Genomic DNA, 23872 nt, shown 5'->3' on the forward strand with positions numbered 1-23872 from the left:
AACTGAATGCGCCACCCAGGCGCCCCTCCACTAGGGCCCTTTAAAGGACAATTCATGAGGCCTGTATTACCTTGGAAGACTCTGCTACCTCTCCTGTATCTTTCTTGCATCGTCTCTTGCATGGATGAATCTGTGGCCCGCAGCCAGTCAACTTGCCAACATCATCAACAACAACAATCTTTCTTTGAGTAACAGCCACCTTTCAAGTTCTTGCTCTGCTGTCCAGTGCCGTTTTTCTCAGTGAAGACTCCTCTTCATGCCCTATTTCCCTCCCTCAACACCTCCTTGCAGCCTGGCTCCAACTGTGGCCCCACAGGTTATCTAATTGCAGAACTTGCCTCTTACCAGAAACCCCTCCCTCAACATCACCACATGGAGCCCTGCACTCCTTGTTCTTCTGCAACTGATTGCCTTCCCTCTAAATCACTCTTCAATCTGGCCATTTCTCTCCAGCTCTAGGGCAGGCCAGTATCCCCTCTCTTCTAGGCTTCTGTATGGTAGCCTGCCCCCAACATTCCCATTCTCTGCTGCAGAGAGTGACGCTCAAAATGCCTCACACCTGCTTCCAGTTAGCACTCCACCAGCTTCCTTCTGTTTTCAGGACAAAGACCAAAGTCTTCGCTGTCAGTCACAGGGTGATGATCTGGTCTGACCTTCCCCTAACTGGCCTCTCTTCAGCTCTACTCTCTTGCTTTCCACTCTGGCTACCAGTCTTCCCTCAATCTCAAGTTTACCTCTTCTGCACTCCAGAACTTTACCTAGTGGTCCTTCTGCCTCCAATACTTGCACCCCTGCCCCTTCCCCAGTTGATCCTATTCTTCATTCAAAGTACAGACCAGAAGCTTATTCCTTCAAGGAGGCCTTTTCTGATCTCACCTGTGAAGGCTTGGCCAGGCCCGGTTACGCCTTGTCCCCCCATCAGAACTCCCCCTGCTCCCATTTACCCCAACTGCACTGAATACCTTGCTTGTTTGGCAGAGGCACTCCATACATATATTTTTTTAATGAATGTCTTTTCAACTCCCTTTCTCTTCCTACCCCTTAAATGTTTTTCAAGGTTCCATCCATTTCAAGAGTGGGAAGTGAGCTTTCCCTCTTGTGTTCTGTATTAGCGGCACTACTTCTGCTCGGTCCTCCAGACTCAAGTCCTCCTGGTTCTTTTCCTTGCTAACACACATCCACTCCAGTCCTGCGGAGTCTCTGTCATGTGCCACCGCTTCTCCCCAGCCCCCATGGCCCCTGGGCTCCAGTGAAGCCTAACACCACCAGCCTAGCCTCCTGTAAGAGAGGTCAGCACCAGAGCCTCCCCTCTCACTAGTCAACAAAACAAAAAACTAGGGCTTGAGTATTTTTGTCTTGGTTCACCTACTTCTTCACTCTTCTATTACACTTTGAAATAGGCCTCACCTCCAGACAATCTGAGCTCTACTGTTTCTCCTCCTACTCTCGACGTCCCTCATCTCCATGTTTAAACTCTACCCATTTTCCAGGTCTAGCCCAGATACCTCAACCAGGAAGCCTTCTTTCAGAGATGTAACTCCAACCTTGTATTACCCCATCTCCATACCTTATCTGCTTATGTGTCCTAATTCCTCTTTAAATGAAAGCTCTTTGAGGGAAGTTAGAATTGAATGCTTCTTTATTTCCCTTCTAGTGTCTTGCACCATGTCCTGCCCTGCCTAGTAGGTGATCATTTCTGAGGTCCTATCCCCAGCTTTCAGGACGGGGCGGCACGTAAGTGAAAGCTCAGTCCATGTTTACTACATTTATGGTTTATGATGAGATAGAAGTAAAATAATATGCAAATAAAGATATGATTAAAGGGGAGAAGAACCCAGTAAATTCTCTCTGTCCACATACAATCAGCTTGTTATTTTTTGTAGAGAGCAAATGAGGCTGTCCAGGCTTTTGGTGGGTACTCACATAGTGCCCTATGGTGCTGGCGTAGGTGTCAGCAATCCAGGACATCTCCCGCTCGCCCGTGCTCATGTCTGGGGCAGGCACATCAATGCCAGGACCTGGGGGCACAAGGAAAAGGGCATCACATCAGCTTTTAAGATCCACTCATCTCAAACACATAGATCCTTGTAATTTTCTACAATAACAAAGCTACCGTGGTTAGAAAACTTTGGATTTCATCTGGGTAACTACTTGAAGTCATAGAAATACTTGTTAAACATTTCACTACAAAATCTATACACACGCAATGTTACATGGTAATTTCTCCCTCTGGCGTTTCCTTGCTCTGTGTTTGGAAGTTAGCTCTGCATAACACATGTAAGCCACTCTATTGGACTTGTTGACTACATGGGCAGAAGCAAATCAGTGTATTCCTTTTGACCTCAGTTCCTTGAACTGCAATTCGAGAGAACAATACCATCTTGCCCTACATAGGGACGACTGTTGTGGTTGGGGAGCGCCTTGCATGAGACAGCACAGAAACATACCGCTTACTGGGGGTGTAAGCCCTCCCCACCAAGTAGGAAAAGGAAAAGCACACATTGCTGAAGCAGTTGCGTTAAGCCCCATGATACTTTCACCCGTGCTTGGACCTGTTATTCAAAGCTTACTCAATGTACATAAAGCTTTAGGCCTCGGCTTTCAATTCCTCAGATCACAGCGAATTAGAAAGTCTGAGGATAATAAGTTAGTCCACAGGCAGCAACAAAGGCCAGCGACAGCGCCAATCTGAGGGCCACACTGAGATCTCAGGTAGAAATGTGGGACACGATGCCCACTCGAATCTGCCAAGGGAGGGAGACACAGAAACATGCCTAGCGGAACAGCAAGAATCAAAACAACTTAGTCATTTAGTGGGTCAATTAAAGAAAATACGCTGTATCTACATGAAGAAATACTATGCAACCATTAAAAAGCTTGTAATCCTCACCAAAACAATTGTATGGAAAAAAGGGAGGTTTTGTATAGCATGTAGAGTGTGTTCCCATTTACATAAAATTCTCTTTCTCTATAGCTAGATCCCTGTATATTATCTATGCATCTATTTCCATGTTTATATACAGTACCTGTGCAGAAGTTTGGAAGGCTATGGATACCTCACACTTGCTCACTATGTTTCCATTTCGGCCTTTTTATAACTTTCTATATTGTTTTAGCTGCCTAAGACAAACTCATTACCTTTATAAATAGGAAAACACAACTTTATTATTATTATTATTATTATTTTTTAAAGATTTTATTTATTAATTTGAGAGAGAGAATGAGATAGAGACAGAGAGAGCATGAGATGGGGGAGCGTCAGAGGGAGAAGCAGACCTCCTGCTGAGCAGGGAGCCTGATGCGGGACTCGATCCCGGGACTCCAGGATCATGACCTGAGCTGAAGGCAGTCGCCTAACCAACTGAGCCACTCAGGCGCCCAAAACACAACTTTAAAAATGCTTCAGCAATGAAGTCTTCCAAATAAAGTTCTTTCTAAGGGCTGTACTTGAGTTCTGTATTTTTTACATTTTAGCCAACTGAACAAGGTATGTCTTATTTTATTTTATAAAAGATTTTATTTATTTATACTTTAGTGAGAGAGAATGAGCACAAGCAGGGAGAAGCAGACTCCCTGCGGAGCAGGGAGCCCGACATGGGACTCGATCCCAGGATCCTGGGATCATGACCTGAGCCAAAGGCAGATGCTTAACCGACTGAGCCACCCAGACGCCCAGAACAACGTATGTTTTAATATTTTCCTACACTTTGGGGGCCCAGGTCCAAGGTGATGTGTTTCTCTGCGCAGGTTGTGAAGCAATAGATACATAACTGGTCTAAGATAACTTGGAAATGGTCAAGCTTGCTTTCACACTCCTGCCCCGCCCCCCAGCCAATCTGTCATACTCCTGTGTCTGAGCACCCCTTCCCTTAGGTGGCTTCTAAATCACATGAAGTCTGACTCCCCCAAACCACTCTCGCCCCATATAATTTCCTCCTTGGAAGGACTAATGCCCCATCCTAGCCTCATCCTAACAAAAGGGCTCTACTATTTCCATTTACTCGCAATGTCCATTCCTTGAGAGCAACAGACTTCAAGAATGTTCTTTAAAGATTTCTTTCACCATATTGCTTTTCTCTCAAGGTATATATGACAAATTGCTTCTGAATCCTTCTAGAGGAATCTACAGAAGTTTTTTTTAGCAATAATCAAGTGTCAAGGAAGCTTGTGTCAAATCACAATTCCAACTGGAGAAGGGCTATTGGAGAGGGGCTACTTGGCAAGGGGCAAGTTTGAGATACAATTTGTACAATTGCTTCTCAGAAACCTCAATCATCTAGATAGCCTGAGGTGAGACAGCTCTCCCTACCCAAAGCCGAAATATTATTAGGCTTGTGAGTTTTCTACTCCACACAAAATCTAGGGATGCTCGGATTAGAGGTAAATCCTGAATTACAGACAAATTCTCAAATACCTAACAGAGAATCACTCCATCCCACAATAGTATAAAAAAGACGAAAAAGTGGCTAAAGAGCGGAGCTGCTTTAACAGAACACGAGCACAGGGTGGAGCTGGAAAGCCAATTTTGGTGCATGAAGATCCGGAGGAATTAAAGAGACGGACACACTGGTTACTGTTAAGGGAACTTTACAGTTTACAAAGGTGATATCTAAACTCACACAATAGAATGAACACCAACCTTTCACAAACTTAAAAAACAAGACAAGAGGAAAGAACACTTCCTACCTCATTCTCTGAGGCCAGTATTTATTCTCTATCAAGGGCCTCACAAGAAAAGAATGCTACAAACCAATATCCCTTAGAATAGCATTAAAAAAAAAAAGTACTTATGAATAAACTAACAGAAGCGCTGAAAACTACAGCCCATCACTGAAGGAAATGACAGGAGAGGAAACAAATGGAAGGACATTCAGTGTTCAGGGACTGGAGCACTGGCCAGACTGGTCTGCAGAGCCACCGCAATCCCTATCAAAGGCCCAGCTGACTTCTTTGCAGAAACTGAAACGCATACCATGTGACAGGGCCAGGACTCAGACCCAGGTGGAACTCACACTCTGAAACTGTGGAAAAGAGAAGTCCCAACCAAAATAAGGGAGAAATGACCTCAGTTGCAGAGGTCTGCTAGGACCAGTTCTGTGCCCTGGAGGGAGAGAGAGAATTCCTCCCCCGGATGCTACAAAGCTTTCTGAGCCCAGGTGTCAGGTTAGCTGTATTGTGAGTCAATGAGGCTTTCTGCTTCAGAAAAGAAGTCAAATTGCTATATTTCAAGCCTTCATTGTTTCGACCAATCTCTTTTAACCTTTGGAATCCTAAGGTACTGGTCAATATAGAGAAAATGAAGCTGGTTATAGTTTAGATATGGGCAGTAAATACTACTGAATAAAGTCTGAAACCACTAAAGACTGAAACATGTTGCGATTTAAGCTTAGAGGAAATATGATATAAAAATCATGAAGGCTGTCAACAGGCTGCACGTGACTACACGTCACCAAATCTCTTTCAGTCAGGAAGGCAGTCCCCTCCCCAGTGCTTCCCCTGCTCAGTGACAGGACAAGTCCACAGCAGTGCTGAGGAGGAGGCATGCCAAGAATCCAAATGCCTTTTAAATGAGGAACGACAGATCAAATCTGGTAAAGTTCTCGAGTTACTTATATTTATTTCCATGTTAGTTTATTTTATGCTCTTTTTTTCCTAAGAAGAGGGCAAATTTCAAAGTAAGGATATCTTAAGTTCATAGGAACTTGTCAACTGTGGAGACAATGTTGGGGAAGAAAAACAGCGGCAGGAAACAGAAAAAGTAGATTTTTCTTTCTTACTTTAGTCAGTCTTCTTTATGTTACAAGGGCAAACATTCTGTTAAATACTTTTATGTTATTAGAACAAATTAGAATCCTTCTAGAACAACAAAAGGAATACAGACTTAATTTGCTTGAAAAATTAAAGATTAAATGATGAATATTCATATATCATAGCAGAAAGGACATTATGACGCAGATGACAGTACCATACAAAAACATCAAGCCCATGAAGATCAGCACCCTCAGAAATCTAGTGTTTGGCCAAAGGGCCTCGTGACAAATCTCAGGAGCCCCAGGAATCCTCAAAACCAGCCAGTGATGAATGGCGGAGTGAGCCATAGTGTGAGCCCTCCTCCCCTCCCAGCCTCTGCTCACTCTTTGAAGGGGCAGCCTGCTTTAGGCTCTAATTCCAAAAGGCATCAGATCTCTCACTGCTTTCACAACAGGATTATTATTGTAAAAGTGATTTTTTACACATTTAAAAAACATTTATAATACAGGAATTGTTTAGTTCCTAAAATCTTTCTGGGCATCACAATAGGGATTGTACGAGGAGACGAGGTGGAAGTGATCCCCCAGTGTCCACAATGCATACTGAGAAGCTGAACCTATTAGAAACGTGTATCAAAAACAGGCCCACGTGCGTCCACCATAGTTATAACAGAACCCAGTTTCTCAAAGTAAAGGGGCAATTCTACCCAGGTACATATAGATAAAAACAGGAGTTTAACTTAAGACAATTGCTTTTTAGATGTTCCTACTCTATGCATAAGCCTACAAGGTAACACGTACCAATAAAGCCCTTCTTCGCCAGCTCCATGGTAAACCTCCTTGTGATCTTTTCCAATTCATTATCCTATAAAGGAAAAAAAATGAAAACAAAACAATGAAACAAATGTTTTTGATAGAAAGCCACTGGTAGAGTTAATAGCTGCATCATATTTTCTATCTATAGGACATTTTCATATATCTTCTTGTGTAATCCTTACAACTCATAAAGCAGGCATTTCCATTTTGAAGATAAGAAAATGACAGATCAGCAATTAGGTTACACAAATAACAGACAGTACAACTAGGGCTCAAATCCCAGTGTCTGCTCTCTTTGTATTAATACAGGACCCTCTGAGCAATCCCTGTGGTATATAACAGCTAGCTTAAATTAACTTGGAATTGATAGGCCAAACAAGATTTTTACTGAATTAAGGTATTTGTCACTAGACCTTGAGATCCCAACATAAAAAAATGAGATCAGGGTGCCTGGGTGGCTCAAGTTGGTTAAGCAGCTGCCTTAGGCTGGGGCATGATCCCAGGGTTCCATGTTGGGCTCCCTGCTCAGCAGGGAGTCTGCTTCTCCCTCTGCCCCTCCCCCCAGTCGTTCTCCCAATCTCTCTCTAAATAGAATCTTTAAAAAACAATCTCAGATCATAGTAACATGTTAAATGTATATAGAGCATTTTATATTTATATTGTACAATATATAACATAGATATAAATGCCTAAGAATATGAAGGTATTAATTACCTTTTAACCAAGTGTAAAAATGAAAAACGACTTTGATGTTAAGCAGGTGACCTTTATATGGCACCACACTCAATGAGTTAATTATTTACTTGTTTTTCCATTCCTTTAAAAAACAATAGGGGCCATTAATCCCACTGGTATGGGGGACACACAGAAACCCTGTAATTTCAAGTCCTTTGTGAGTGTCCCAAGTGCATAAATGTTAGTTTGATACTTACAGTATAGTTCTTGGGATTGATCTTAACACCAGCCTTGGCACCCCCAAATGGCACATCTGAAAGAGAAGGCTGCAAGTTGTTATTCCATACAAAGGACAAAAAAATTCAAGAGGCAGAAAGCACCATGCAAAATTACAATGATTCAAATATGACACTTTAAGCTTTAATTTCAGAAAATTCAAGAAATAAACTCACATTGAGCTCTTCTAAAATGTAGTTGAACTAAAATTCTAGTGGCACAGGAATTACAGGGCTAGGCAAGTTCCGATGCCTATTTAATCCCTGTGCTTTACTACTTCTGAAAGAGAAAATGTATTTATTTTCCTTCTACTATGATTTGGTCTTACCTACAAGAGCATGGAATGGGATTTAAAAAAAGATCCACACTTGAAGAAAATCCAATTAGTTCCTATAAAAAGTTTTCCATTAAAAAGACTAAACCTTAATTAAGACTGACTAAAAAATGATACAAGCACCTATTTCCCTAAAGCGTTATCAGGCAGCAACAGGGGGGTCCCTTACCAACCACTGCACACTTGTATGTCATCAAAGAAGCCAGAGCCTTCACTTCATCCACACTCACATCGGTGCTGTAACGGATACCTGTGGGGCGTGAGAAAGAAGGGGATGTATTTAGAACACCCTGCTGGCTGGTTAAAAGAAAAAGTGCTAGAAATTGAAATGTCCACACTTTTTGCATCTTACACCCTGGTTACTTCCAAGAACACTTAAAGTAGCTTGTGATACAAAGTCAAGGAAAATCTGCTAATTAGACTACAGGATGAGTCCTGAATTTGATTTTTAAGTATTCTGATAGTTAAGAGAAAAAGATTGGCGTGGGAGTGCAGTTTTTGCGTTCTGGTAGGAGCAGATAAGAGCATCAGGCAGGGTTCCTGGAGATGAAGAGATGAGCCACAGTCCTGTCCTTGAGGGACTTACAACCCAGTGGGATACAGCAGGAACTATGACTTCACAAGACAAAAACTACTTTCAAATGAATGTTTTTTATGCTTTTAGGAGGGCAACTAACTCAGTGAAGGCTTTTTTTCTTTTATTTTTTGGCTTAGGTGATTTGGTAGCAGGGAGTTCAAAATATTTTCCTTTCTGATAGCATATAAATATGAGCAAATGGTTAGTCAACAGAGTCAACTTGGTATCAGATGGCTAGAGGTTCTGGCTTCAGACAAGGGTACCCAGAGATCCTTATCTCCTCCTCCCTTCATCCACTGCTAGCCTGTCAACCAAGAGATGAGCAGCTGCTCTTTCTGCAAGGATGGAAGGAGGCCAAGCGACAGGCATCTGTGTCTTACTGTCCCTCCCTGTACTTGGGAGTGATTAGGTGTTTGGTAGAGGGGACATTGAAAGTGAGTATGCGGGCGCCTGGGTGGCTCAGATGGTTAAGCGTCTGCCTTCTGCTCAGGTCATGATCCCAGAGTCCTGGGATCGAGTCCCGTATCGGGCTCTCTGCTCCTTGGGAGCCTGCTTCTCCCTCTGCCTCTCTCTCTCTCTGTCTCTCATGAATAAATAAATAAATAAATCTTAAAAAAAAAAAAAAAAGTGAGTATGCCCACTACTTTGGTTTTGGGGGTCCTGGTCACTCAACCTCCCGAGTTTTGCAGTGTGAAGCCACCTTTCATCCTCTGTAGCTCATTGCTTCTCAACCCCAAGGAAGAAGGCCAGAGTGAGGCTGATGTTTTGCATACTACTGGGGCTCCGTGGCACTGGGTGTGTTTGTGAGCGATGAAGGATTCCTGAATGAACCTGGGTACAACCTCCACTGAGAGTTACAGTAATGGGGGGCCTCAGGGACATCTCTTAAAGAATTTTGGGACTAAAACCTTTTCAGATAGAAATATATAGTATCTCATAAACTGGCAGTTTGAGAAAACTTCCGTAGTCATTTTTAAAAGTTGGCTTCTTATATATTTCAGAAAACATCTATCTAAGCACAAATGATACATCTTAAGAGAATTTTACCTGTTGTATATACAATCATAAAGAGCAAATTCTAAAGCTGAATATATTTCTTTGGCCTATTAGAAAAATAAAATGCGGGGCGCCTAGGTGGCTCAGTCATTAAGCGTCTGCCTTCGGCTCAGGTCATGATCCCAAGATTCTGGGATCGAGTCCTCCATCGGGCTCCCTGCTTCTCTCTCTCCCACTCCCCCTTGCTTATGTTCCCTCTCTGTCAAATAAATAAATAAAATCTTAAAAAAAATAAATAAAATGATTAAATTTAGAAAAATGAGCTCTTAGAAATAGATCTTACATATAATGGGTTCTTAGATTATCCTGGAACAAATTTATGTCTTAGTGAAATTTTAGATGAGAAATGACAGTTTTTTTTAAAGATCTAGTGGCTACCTGTTGCTATAGAGTTTGCTTCCTTGTTTTATTCAGGCCTCTATTAAAACTTTCTTCACTCCAAGAGGCCCCTCCTGACCACGTTATTTAAAAAAAAGCACCCTAGCAGGAGGGGAAGAATGAAGGGGGGAAATCGGAGGGGGAGACGAACCATGAGACTATGGACTATGAAAAACAAAACTGAGGGTTCTAGAGGGGAGGGGGTGGGAGGATGGGTTAGCCTGGTGATGGGTATTAAAGAGGGCACATTCTGCATGGAGCACTGGGTGTTATGCACAAACAATGAATCATGGAACGCTACATCAAAAACTAATGATGTAATATATGGTGATTAACATAACAATTAAAACATTTCAAAAAAACAAAAAAAATTAAAAAAAAGCACCTTCCTCATCCCCACTCTCTAGTCCCCTCTGCCTTATTTAAATGTTTTACCACTGACTTTATATATTTATTTACCATCTTGGCTTCCCCACCTGGGAAGCTAGCACCATGAGGGCAGACTTTTATTTTGTTCATTGCTTTAATTCTTGGTACCTAACATAGAAAATAGCATGCAAGTATTAGGCGCTCAAATACGTGGTGAATAAATATATGAATATTTCTTGACTAAGGTGTAAGACAGAAAAGCCATGGTCACTAAAATTCTGACATGCCTGTAAGTTCTAAACAATTCACCAGAAGTATCTGCTTATATTATGAAAGGGCTAGAAAGTAGTAAGAGGCAGAAGTACCAGGTCCTAAAAAGTACTCCAGGAAAAAGCAAAATAAACCTGTAAGTAATATTAAGACCAAACATTTATTTCTTTAAAACAAAAAATTTTGCTCAAACACTACAATGTGTTTTTAAAATCAATAAAAATGTTACCATGTAACCGAGTAGAAACCGAGCTAGGCCAGGGACCTGGGCCGGGTGCAGGGACGGGCACTTCCTAACCAAGTGAACCCAGCTCAGCAGCAGCTGCCGTGGCGTGTACCTGCTTACCTGGGGGGCGCAGGACACTGCTGCGCATGGCCATAGCTTCCATCTCAGCCATTTTCCTTCTAGGTATTACCGAGTAGTGGCAGATAAAGAAATTTAGGTTTTAAAAAAGTCTAAACTGATAGTAGCTTAAACAAACAATAAAATTCAATTTCATTACTTCTCAAGATAAATTTATGAAGGTAGTAAAAATAGTCTGCTATTAAGAATTAGTGTTTCTATGTCCACAATAGCCAAACTATGGAAAGAGCCAAGGTGTCCATCAACAGATGAATGGATAAAGAAGATGTGGTATATATATATACAACGGAATACTATGCAGCCATCAAAAAAAAAAAGGGAGAGAAATCTTGCTATTTGCAACGATGTGGATGGAACTAGAGGGTGTTATGCTTAGCAAAGTAAGTCAATCAGAGAAAGACATGTATCATATGACCTCACTGATAGGAGGAATTCTTAATCTCAGGAAACAAACTGAGGGTTGCTGGAGTGGTGGGGGGATGGGGTGGCTGGGTGATAGACACTGGGGAGGGTATGTGCTATGGTGAGCGCTGTGAATTGTGCAAGACTGATGAATCACAGATCTGTACCTCTGAAAAAAATAATATATTATGTTAAAAAAAAAAAGAAGATAGTTGGAAGGGAAAAATGAAGGGAGAAAATCGGAGGGGGAGACGAACCATAAGAGACTATGGACTCTGAGAAACAAACTGAAGGTTTTGGCGGTGGGGGGATGGGATAGCCCGGTGATGGGTATTAAGGAGGGCACATATTGAATGGAGCACTGGGTGTTATGCACAAACAATGAATCATGGAACACTACATCAAAAACTAATGATGTAATGTATGGTGACTAACATAAAAAAGAATAGTATTTCTATTACACACAAAGCACTTTTTTCATTGCTCTTTTAGAGCCTGTGGAAGTAGTTGCTAAGTTATTTTAATTTCCCTTGCTTTCTTTAAAAAAAAAAAAATTACCTTAGTTTCAGGCGTATCACACCAGAGTAACTGGACAATTCTATACATTATACTATGCTCAGCAGTGTAGGTACCACTCTCCTTCCTTTCTTAAGGGAGGCGAAAAGTTATTTTCCCTTATCCAGTGCTTTAAACTAATGCCTTCAGTGGGAAACTAAAAACAGCTTGAAACAGTAACATTCACAAATCTGAGAGCGATCCTATTATTCTAGACACTGAGGGTAATTAGAAACTGGACTCCTCCTTGTACAAAACGCTGTAAACAAAATGTTTTTTTACTGCAGAAGTCCAGAATGATGAGTCAGAAACTGTACATGTATAGCAAAAAAACATGTTTCTGCTGGATAGAAGCCAGGAATTCTTGTTTGTAAAGTGAAATTTTCTTTCCGAGTCACACCCAGTCAGAGAGCTCAGCTGCAAGTTAGAAGAGAAGCAGTTAGATCAATTACCTTTCATACCAGCCTTTTCGGCAGGCTAGGAGCCACTGAAGGATTCCAGTGAACTGAGATGCAGGAGCAGAAGAGTTAGGGGGATGAGCCCTGGAGCAGATGAAGGTGGGGGCAGAGGGGGACCCAGGAACCAACGCACATGATACTGCTGGACTAAAGAAAAAACAGGTTTTCCTTTCAGCTTTCTAATTAATCAGTGATACACAAATGTTTTTACTTCTGGAAGCAGTCAGACACACTAACACAGGGTTATTTAAACTGTTGGTCTGGAAAAAACTCTCCAAGTAGAGCCATAAACTACTCTGTACCGTACCAATACTTGAGACAAAACGAGCCCCAGTACAGTTCACCCATACCTAAGGGAAAGCTACTTGCTTTCCTTCTTATGGGACTGGAAACCAAAGGTAATTACTAAGAATATACTGTCACCTAAAATTCTTACCCACATTCTATTGGATATTAAGAGTATGATGGCTCAGGGCGCCTGGGTGGCTCAGTCGTTAAGCGTCTGCCTTCGGCTCAGGTCATGATCCCAGGGTCCTGGGATCGAGCCCCGCATCGGGCTCCCTGCTCGGCGGGAAGCCTGCTTCTCCCTCTCCCACACCCCCTGCTTGTGACCCCCTGCTTGTGTTCCCTCTCTCGCTGTGTCTCTCTCTGTCAAGTAGATAAATAAAATCTTAAAAAAAAAAAAAAAAGAGTATGATGGCTCTCCACTGTATTGTAAATCCAGTGGATCCATATGAGATATCAGCACAACTGGGGCGAGCGAGGGACAAAGTCATGTGGCATATACTTGATGTGACACTGACTACCTCGAGTTAGGACAGACCCCACATGTTATACCTCAAAGTTCTAAAAGGGGGAAAATGTAGCATTTCTGAATGCCTCCTGTATTTCAAAAATACAGAACTTGAAGACAAAGTCGTTCAGTAAAGCCAAATAACATGTAATACACACACACATACAAGAAAACCAGGAAAACTTAAAGTGTTTTAAACCAAAATGAAACAAGAAGGATCTTATTTGCAGTCTGAATATTTTCACTTTTTCCAAAACCACACCTTTCCTTCTTTTCTGTGGGATGGATAGTATGGCAGAGAAGGCTAAAGGTGAGCTGGACCAGCTGGGACTGGATGGGGGCACAAGGATAGAAACTAGGAGGACCAAAAATTTTATTCCAGGAACGGAGAAAAGCAAATTATGATTTTTTTCTGTCCTGAAGTCCTACAGCACTAGCTGTTAGCCTGTGTTGCTATTAGCATTACTAGTGTTCGGGAGGAGGTTAACTGGGTCTCCCAACACAGCGCTGGCAGCTATAATGGGGGTGAGTACTTGCAGTGAAAAGCAGGAGTCCATGGCTGGCCAAACTAGAAAGGGAACTGGGTGATTACCCAGGTGTCATTAGAAACAGGGTCTAAAAATCAAGGACCACATTCTGACTGGCCCACAGCGTAACTCGTACTTCCAGTTCACCAGAGGAAACTAAAGAAACAGCACCCATGGCAATGGTTTATTATTTATCAAACCCGGTAAAGTTGGAGGAAGGGTTGGTGATACAGCTTTGAAATCAGACCCTTCATTCTGAAGAGTAATTAACTCTTATCATACAGTTATTTTGAACTAACTGGTATCCAGATGTTTCAAAAGAACATTAATAACATGCAGACATCTGCATGCTACACAACAAAGCAATTCTCTGCCTTTTGACTTAATGACCAAAGATATTCCTTACTATCCTCAAGAGCCTCGTGATTGGTGTACAGTACGTTTTTCTAGGAGAAATAAAAATCAAAAGCAAAGATTAGCTGAAGTTGCTATAGTGATGAAGAAACCACACCAGCTCCTTACTTTTGAGAAAGATTCAGTGAAAACTACAACTGAGTAGGTTCGATTTTTTTTCCTTCTGCGAGCTGACTCAAAACCAAAAACAGACAAAAAAGCTCCTAGCAACTGAGTCACCATTGTTTTTTTATGATGAATCATTAACTAAACACATTCATGAAAATTCAAATGGTTTTAAAAATTACTTGAACCAAAATCTTTTAATAGGGCTTGATTTATGGGGCTCCTGGGTGGCTCAGTTGTTAAGCATCTGCCTCCAGCTCAGGTCATGGTCCCAGGGTCCTGGGATCCAGCCCCCGCATCGGGCTCCCTGCTTGGCAGAAAGCCTGCTTCTCCCTCCCCCACTCCTCCTGCTTGTGTTCCCTCTCTCCTGGTCTCTGTCAAATAAAAAAAAATCTAAAAAAAAAAATGGGCTTTGATTTATTAAAAATTCAATTTCCAACTGTATTCTCTCACTTTTCAGAAAACCAAGAGTTTTACCACAAGCACAGAACACACAGGAAAACAAAAAGACCTTAGAACTCTTAAAATGCATGCACTAACCCTGTTACTATTTACCCCTGAGAACATCTTTTTTCCTCACTTAATACTGATATAATTTCTAATGTGCAACAGAATGGCATAACTTAATTACAAATGAGGAGAGGAGAGCAAGAAGCAGTGAGGAGCCAGCACTCATCAGCAAGTAATGACCACGGAAAATATGGGAAGTCTCAGATAAAAATTCATTCGGCACTGCAAGGAGCATTTCGTTCGGTAGCAAAGGAAAATCATACCTTTAACTGCTTTTGACATTGTCCATGTCTGTATCAGAAGGCAAGGAAGCCCCATTATCAAAATCTTTTAAGTGTTTTGAAGAGACAAACTTAATAAGTTCTGGGAAGCCTATGTTTAGCTGATGTTGGAGAAATGAAATGGAAAATATTTCACTTCTTCTTTTCATTAACATTTAAAAGTTATAACACATATGTATATGTGTTCATCAAAACTTAAACATAGAAAAAACTGAAATCTCCCCTATCACTTTGTAATCCCTGTCTTTTCCTTACGGGTGACCGTTCTTAGCAATTTATGTGTGTATATATATTTATATATATCCTTCCAAATTATTTCCCTGCATTTAAATACATACTGTCGGGGGTGCCTGGGTGGTTCAGTCGTTAAGCCTCTGCCTTCGGCTCAGGTCGTGATCCCAGGGTCCTGGGATCGAGCCCCACATTGGGCTCCCTGCTAGGTGGGAAGCCTGCTTCTCCCTCTCCCACTTGCCCTGCTTGTGTTCCCTCTCTCGCTGTGTCTCTCTCTGTCAAATAAATAAACTCTTAAAAAAAATAAATAAATACATACTATCTATTGAACATATAGCTTTGTCTTGTGCTTAAGTATTGAACTTACTGCCCAATACATGGAGGAAAGACGAATTAAGAGGGGGGGAGTCTTGTTCACTGGTTTCATAGATTGCTTATTCTGATAATAGCAGTAAACTTAGTCCCACCTTCCTACCAAACAGGTCTTGGAAACGATGCCAGTATAAGTGGTGAATATAAAATTGGACATTTAATAAAACCTAACAATAACTTGTTATAAAAAGGTTCAAAGGGTAAAGGATTGACATTACAGATATCCAGTTTCATATAAATTATGAATAAATCTAGGTGACATTTGAGATGGATCTTAAGAGCAGGGAGAGAGGGGTGCCTGGGTGGCTCAGTCGTTAAGCATCTGCCTTCGGCTCAGGTCATGATCCCAGGGTGCTGGGATCGAGCTCCTCATCAGGCTCCCTGCTCCGCTCTCTCCCACTCCCCCTGCTTGTGTTCCCTCTCTCACTGTGTCTCTCTTTGTCAAATAAATAAATAAAGATCTTTAAAAAAAAAAAAAAGAGCAGGGAGAGAATTAGAGGGAGACAGGGAATAGACGGGCACCATAGGTAGAATGACTGTACTTTGCCAGAGTAAGATCAAGAAAATACATATGCCCGTATTTCCAATTTTCCTAAGGATCATTTTATACCCATCTCCATTAATTTAAAAATCCAGTCCTTTTTCCTAATAACACTTTCTGGTCCCTGATACCACCCTTTTTCTAACAGTGCCTCAGGCTAGAAATTTGAGTTATCTCCTTCTCAGCTCCTCTGCTGCTTAGCCTTCTGGGCCCTCCCAGATTTATCATTATCTGCCCAACAACCATTAAGGGAAAGCTGTTTCTGCTTGCACACCTCTGATACCAAGTATGTGGGTTTTCCACACCAACAGCCAGTTCTCCAAATCTCTGTGGACACCAACTGGTTGTCGTACACAATTTAATTCAATTCTGACACTGACTACCTGGAGTTAGCGCAGACCCCACAGATTAAGGGCTTAGTCCCACAAGACTGGCCGTCATTTTAATCACAGGTATTGGATGCCCAGGGTAGTCTTACTTTTGTCCAACTTGGTTACAAACCCGGGGGCTCCCATACCTCCCTCCTCAGGTTTGGTAATTTCCTATAATGGCTCACAGAACTCAAGTAAGCACTTCATGCATGTATACTATTTTATTATAAGGGTTCTGAGTACAGGAGCTTCTGTCCCTGTGTAACAGGTGCACCATCCTCCTGGCACATGGATGTATGCCAAAAGCTCTCAGAACCTAGTAGTTTCGGGATTTTTATGAAGGCTTCCTCATGTAGGCATGATGACTGTTAACTCAATGTCCAACTCCTCTCACCTCCATGGAGGATAGGGGATGGGGCTGAATGTTCCAAGCTACTCATCGTGGCTTAGTCTTTCTGGTGGCCAGCTGCCATCCTGAAGCTATCCAGGAGCCCACCAAGAGTTGCCTCATGAAAACAAAAGGTGGTGGGATGCCTGGGTGGCTCAGTTGGTTAAGTGTCTGCCTTCGGCACAGGTAATGATCCTAGGGTCCTGGGATTGAGTCCCACTTCGGGCTCCTTGCTCAGCAGGGATCCTGCTTCTCCCTCTCCCACTCCCCCCTACTTGTGCTAGTTCTCTCTATCTGACAAATAAAATCTTAACCCCCTCCCAAAAAGAAAAGATGCTCCTATCACCCAGAAATTCGAGGGGATTTAGGAGCTCTGTCTTAGGAACTGGAGTCAAGACCAAATATTAGGACAGAAGAGGCTCTCAGCACCTCTATCACTCAGGAAAGTGCAAGGATTTTAGGAGCTCTGTGTCAAGAACTAGGGGTAGAGACCAAATAAATATTTATCATGTCATAAAACCTCACTTTCCACTATTTACAAACACACAGTCTGTCCCTATGACCCCATCACACAGTCCTGCCTCTTGCCTGGGCTGGATCAGTCACCCCCTTTATTTCTCTTTATCTAAAATCATCTTGCCCCCATCCAACTCCTATCCAGCCTCCCTGCTTAGAGATCAAGACTGTCGTTCCCTGGTATTTTCTTTGAATTCCAACTGTAGCAACGCATTGAGTGTGTTTTCAACCATGTCATTTATTGACTGGTTTTGGGAAAGGAAAATGTAGAAGTAGAATACTGAGCTAAAAGCAAAAGGAGAATGACACAGATACCATAGGAGATTTGGGATTCTGTTCTATTTTGAGGAAATCAATGAAAAGACATTTTGAGGGAAAAAAACAACAGCTTTGTTTTGTTAAAGCTTTCTTATGGATAGCTCCCCCAGCAAAGAGCATAGTACCTGACACAGAGTAGGGAATTAAAAGGCCTGGGATGAACAGGTTAACTATCAGAAATCCCCATGAGCTAAGGAATGCTTCTTAATTAAGCATAAAGTTTAAAGCTCTTGTCTTTGGGGAAACTAACACATAATGGAAAAATTGATTTATCTAATCTATAGCTCATAATGAACATAGTCCTTATTCAGTAAACCCCCCAATATGGGAACTATCACCCTTGACTATTATTCCCTTGCTGTTTCTCTCTTGGTAAAAGGGATTAAAAAAACAACAAAGAGTTCATGTAAATCGTAAGGCTCAAATGTACTAAATGCCTTTTTTTTTTAAGGTCCATGTCCACATATTTATGATAATAATACATGGCAAAAGGAGTCACATTACTGACAACATTTACAATTTTCGTTTGTGTCATCTTTCACATTTTCCTCTAGCGAAGAAGCAATTCAGAGAAGTTAAAAGGTCTGACAGACTTTGTCCAAGAATAATCCGGAGAAACAGCAATTCATGACAAACCGTAACTTCTGAGTTTTTAAGGAAAAGACACCCAGAAGAAAGCCATGTTAAAACGATTCCTTTGAAAACCCTTAAAGATACACCTTCTAACATTTTGGTACAGAAAGGAGTTGTTCTGGCTGACGTGTTAAACTGTTCAAAACCACAGCTCTTCAAACCTTTCAGTGGAAAACTCTTGTTAGAATGTTCTTTCATGGCCTACCAGAATAAATGGACCTGTAAAGATTTCATATATGAGCGAGTTTTATACGCACAGTTGTTGGAATATGCATGCATTTTCTAGACAGAAAGGAGGCTTTCTAATAGCTTTTAACACATTTCAAATGATCCAAAGTGTTAGAGGAGTCACTGTGTTGAGGGCATGACATGGTTCTCAATCACTGCTTAGAATACAACTTGTCATTTTTTTATGTGAATAAATCCCAGACAACAATGATTAAGGAGGTGGGTGCTGGAGCCAGAGGACAGGAGCCTGAACCCCAACTCTGCTACTTAACTGGGGGTGTAACCTTACTGGAGGAGCCTTCGCTTTTCAACCCTAGTGTCCGTATTTGAAAATCGGGGACAACAGTGTGTTCATGAGGTTGTTATGAAGAATAAAATTGATGATGCGTGAAAAGCTCTTAGCAAAATGCCTGGTGTCCACAGAGAGTTCAACAAATGTTAGCTGTTAGATTACCCCTTGCTTTGCCAGTTGACCTGTGTGGAGACAGGATCTCCCAGGTACCGCTCGCTGCCTTTGTGAAAGGAAATTAAGGTCTGGAGCAGCCCTCCCCGCAGGCGACTCTGCGCTTGGTGAAAGCTGTCCTGCCTTCAGCCGTAATATTTCATACACAAATGCTTCAGTCTTGATAGTGAGTACTGTAATCTACATTAATTTTTGCCTCTGGAAAGGGGAAAACATTGCCTCACTGGGATAGCTAGGTCAGTTTTAGGTAACAGCTTTGGATGGAAGATGGTTCAGTTATTTCATGGGGAAGACCTGGGCAGAGCTGCTTCATTTTACATTTTATAACCGTTATCGCTATTTGAATATCTGAATGATATACAGTTATTTTAACAGGAGCTTCTTGGGTACAGCCATCATGACCTATTTATGAATCGATGTTCTTCAATGCAGTGATATTAGAGGTCTAAATTTTTTTTTTTTTGTATTATGAAGAGCTTATTATTATGCAAGATAAATGGGGGAAAAAACCCCACAACATCCTGAAGTCCTATGTTAGGCTATTGCCTAGGAATTCTTCAACATCCAAAAGCTAATTGTTTTGGTCTTTACTGGTTCCTGGCAGAACCCTCAGCACCTTTAAACATCACTGGACAAAAACAATTTTCTTAACCTAAGTTATTATCAGTAGCTGTATATCCAATTTCTTCCCTCTAAAAGCCAGAAAGTTCATGTTCAATTTTTATTTCTTGTACTTAAAATTTAAACACTGCCAGTTTCATTGAAGTTTAATATACTGGTACTTGTCCTCCAATTTTTGATGTCCCAATTCCTGCAACGTGTACTTTGCATAATGAGTGGGCAGTGTTTGTGTTCCTGCATATGGGCTTTTTACTGCCTGAGCCAGCCAGCTACACGGATTCGCCCCAAGTGAGGGGAAGACTGAATGGCCATCTGATGCACTGGTCTCCACCACATTCCTAGCTCTTCATTCTCTAGTATACTTGCGGGAGGGGGGCAGGTCAGAGGCATTTGGCTTCCGTGAAATTCAAAGGCCTCTATGATGGCAACCCAGTTCTGGATTTAATTAAAAAGGATTAAAAACAACAGCAGCAGCCGCAGCAACAAAACCCTCACGGGTGAGGGCTAGGGGGAAGAACACATTACAAATTACCTGTCTTTTAACGGAATTTTCAGACTAAGTTAAATCCTAAATTTAATTTATCTACGAAGGCTACATTTTATCTTGTGGGAGCAGATGCGGACACATGCTCCCACTTCAAGATTAGGGAGTGCGAGAGTTTATTCAAAGTTACCCAAACTGTGACGGCTGTCAACCTGGCACAGCAGAAGTAAGTCAGAAACAATTTTTTTTTCAGTGAAGGCAGAGCATGTGTCATTTTTAAACAGTATCAGTACTTTCTTACAGTCTTCCTCCAAAGCACTACCATTCACCATACAGTTATAACCCATAGGACAAGAAGACTGACACTACACTGACTCCAATCCTCAGCTGCCTCCCATACCATACCCCCCACCCCTGCATCCTGTCCCTCAGAGCCAAGAACAAAGACCATCTACCTCCCACTGTTTCTTTTTTGCATTTTGGCTCTTAAAAAACAAGTCGATAGGTTAACATAGTTTGTACTTTTTTTTTTTTTTTTTTGGTACTGATATTTACAGTTAAAAGATTTAGGGTCAGTGTATCAGGCTATTCCATTTATAGTCCACCAACTTTATTTAAAATGGTAATTTTAGAAAGTTCTATGATGGAAGAAACAGTAACAGGGAATTTTGACTTAATAGTTCTAAGGTAAGGTGGGGGGAGAACAAGCTAGGAGAGAAAGTTAAATTGCTCCTACATCAATGAATTGCTATTATCAATCCGTACTTCTCCCCCAAAATTGACTTTTATTTAAAAAAATTTTTTTAAAGATTTATTTGAGGGGCGCCTGGGTGGCTCAGTCGTTAAGCATCTGCCTTTGGCTCAGGTCATGATCCCAGGGTCCTGGGTTCGAGCCCCACATTGGGGAAGCCCACTTCTCCCTCTCCCACTCCCCCTGTTTGTATTCCCTCTCTCGTCATCTCTCTGTCAAATAAATAAATAAAATCTAAAAAAAAAAAAAAAAGATTTATTTGAGAGAAAGAGAGGGAGCAAGAGCGGGAGGAGGGGGAGAGGGAGAGAGCATTTAAAGCAGACTCCCCGCTGAGTGCAGAGCCCAATGCAGGGCTGGATCCCACGGCCCTGATGACCACATGAGCTGAAACCAAGAGTCAGCTGCTTAACTGACTCCGCCCCCCAAAACTGACTTAAATGATAAACTTCTTTCTGAAAAGGTACTGCATACCAGTCTCAGAACCACGGGCCAATAAAATATAGAATTAATTCTGAGAAAGTTAACAGAAACAATCACTGATAATGTTTTCAAACATGTAAGAAACTTTGAAAGTCTTCTCAAAGCAGAAATTCCCACAATATTCATCTTTGATGAAATTAAGGCTGCTCTTAAATTTCCCTTCAGAGACTATAGCATACTTTTGCAAATCCTTAATAGATGCAAAATCTGATGGTTTCAGTTAAATATGCTTTGTGGGGAAAAAAAGCAAAAAAAACCCCAAAATGTATTATTAAATATTTACTTGGAATAAAGTACACATCAGCCACCCCCAGGTCTTAAAACCACCTGTTTCTCTTACACAGATTATAATTAGATTGTTACTTTGCTTCAACCTTGAAAATTGTATTTCGGAAAACTCAGGCAGAAGGTCACTCTTGAGGAAAAGATTAGATTCAGAACACTGAGGGTTATGGAAAGGATGAAGATGAGCAGACAAGGCTGTGTGCGCGCAGGTGTGCAAGCGCTCATGTGTATGTGTGTGTGTGTGTGTGTTTGCGAAGAACATTGGTAGAAAAGGCAGTTGAGGTAGTGAGAGAAAAGTGTGTTTAAAAGGGAAAGATTTACTGAAGTCACAGGGATTATTCAAAGCATCCTGAAAAATTCCAGTCATCTAATATGTTTTGTATTTCGAAGACCAGAGTGCAACCAAGGAAGTCAACAACATTTTTATAAGTAAAAAAAAAAAAAAGTTTAATTGGAGACAAAAACTACTCAAAATAAGGTGCTCGTAGAATATACATTCTCTGCAGTCAGATGAAGGTAATAAATGGGAAGAAAGATCCTGGAGTGTTAGGAAAGCAAAGCATTTAAGTACACATTACCCAAATTTTGCTGATCATCTATTTAGCACACTGTTTATTATGTTGAGCACACCAAAATATCTTAAGGGCTTTCACAGAGATATAATCCTGCCCAAATCTATTATTTCCATAAAGTCCTTCAAATTCCTTAATACATTTATCACTTTATAGAGGCCAATTTTTCTTTCATGTTATGTTATCTTGCAATGCCTGCTACTAATTATTAGTTGCAATTCAGTTTCTCTATGTTTATAAGCTGGGAGTTAATAGCACTTTCAGTACATGCCTTCTGTAACGTAAATGGAATAAATTGAAGAGAGAATTATATCTCACACTTCAGTACAAGCAAATGCTACAGTAACAGTGCCTCAATATGGCTGATGCCATTTGTTGCTAGGTTCAATATTTTGTTATTAAAACTGCTGTGGCAACAAGAGGAGGAGGATTGACATACCATGTTAAATTTTAGTTGCTTTAGTGAGTTTGTGGAGTTGTGATTTATAAAGATAGGAGAGGGGTTGGCATATAAAGAATAGAGGACTATAAAGAACTTCAAGGAAACAAAATCAGATCCTGCAGAAAAACATATATAATGGTTTACTTGCTTATCTTTTAAGTGACTGGAAAATACTGCCAAGAGGATAGTAATATAAACTAGATGGCCATTTTAAAGAAACACTGCAATTTAGTATTTGCTAACTTCTCTTCCTCCAACAATCTTGTTTGCTTTTCTTGGGAGTCTATAAACTTGCATTCTTGGTTTAGAGAATAAGGGAGTAGTAGGAAGAAGGAAAGTGATGTAGGAGACTGTAACTTTTATATAATTTGGAGGTGCAAAGGGAAATTAGAGGTCAAAGTGGTTTAAACATTAGTTTGAGAAGAGGAAACAGAACTAGAGGATAATTAAGCTTTAAAGGCATGTCCTAGAAGAGGGTGGGGCCAACGCAAATTTAGCAAGTAAATCATTAAACAGTTTCAGGCAACCTTTGTCCCCGGCTTGGAAATGCCAGCAGAGCTCAAATTTTTCTAGTAGATTTCTAAAAATTATCCTTAGAAGTCAGCTAGTGTAATAGAACACTGTACCAGGCTCATGGAGACAAAGGGTCCAGCCCAACATCCTCTCTACCTATTAGCCAAGCAACCTCCAGAAGACTTCAACTCCCTGGGTCCTTTATTCAACATCATTTATTTTAATAGAAAAAAAGTGGTTGTGCCCTTTTTCTAGGTTATGCTTAAGCACTTTTAAACATGTATTGTACAATTTAGTGGGGAAAGATTTTTAAAAGTTTTTATTTGCTCGAAGGATGCAATCTGATTGCAGAGGCCAAATCCACAGATACTCAAAAATTTAACTACAGGATAACTTGGTGACTACCAAATTGTAAGCGACTCAACTCCTTTCTTCAGTACTTTATCTTTTCCCCAAGCTCAAATCTGGTGCTAGCCAGGACCAGTACACACCCCCAGGGCTATTTCATTCCATTGGCTGGCGGGCCTTCCTGCATTCTACACCCTTTAGATTTACTGTCAGGGCGCCCGGTGTTGTTTGTCGGAGATGTTACGTCACTCTTCTATTACTTTTTTTTTTTTTTTTTGGTGTGTGCAAAACAGAAGCAGTCAGGGCAGAAAATAACAGGATTTAAAAGACCAACGTGTAATTAGTAAAATCATTTGGTTAGTAAAACTGTCTAGATTTCAAACCTAAAAGACAGTAAACTTTGTA

The 23872-nt window shown here is 41.1% G+C and overlaps 1 protein-coding gene across 1 annotated transcript in view; it reads right to left on the bottom strand.

Moving 5' to 3' along the window:
* Positions 1-23872, bottom strand: part of GLUD1 (glutamate dehydrogenase 1) — a 36939-nt gene that overhangs the window by 11903 nt on the left and 1164 nt on the right. The window contains exons 2-5 of the mRNA XM_045878261.3: positions 8021-8101; positions 7499-7554; positions 6552-6615; positions 1924-2018 (exon numbers count right to left, since the gene is read on the bottom strand). Of these exons, the coding sequence (XP_045734217.1) occupies positions 1924-2018; positions 6552-6615; positions 7499-7554; positions 8021-8101 (296 nt within the window). The remainder of the gene's footprint in view (positions 1-1923; positions 2019-6551; positions 6616-7498; positions 7555-8020; positions 8102-23872) is intronic.

This window comes from Mirounga angustirostris, unplaced genomic scaffold (genome assembly GCF_029215605.1).
Source record: "Mirounga angustirostris isolate CCGP_5_RB_7025 unplaced genomic scaffold, mMirAng1.0.hap1 SCAF_6, whole genome shotgun sequence".
Lineage (NCBI taxonomy): Eukaryota > Metazoa > Chordata > Mammalia > Carnivora > Phocidae > Mirounga > Mirounga angustirostris.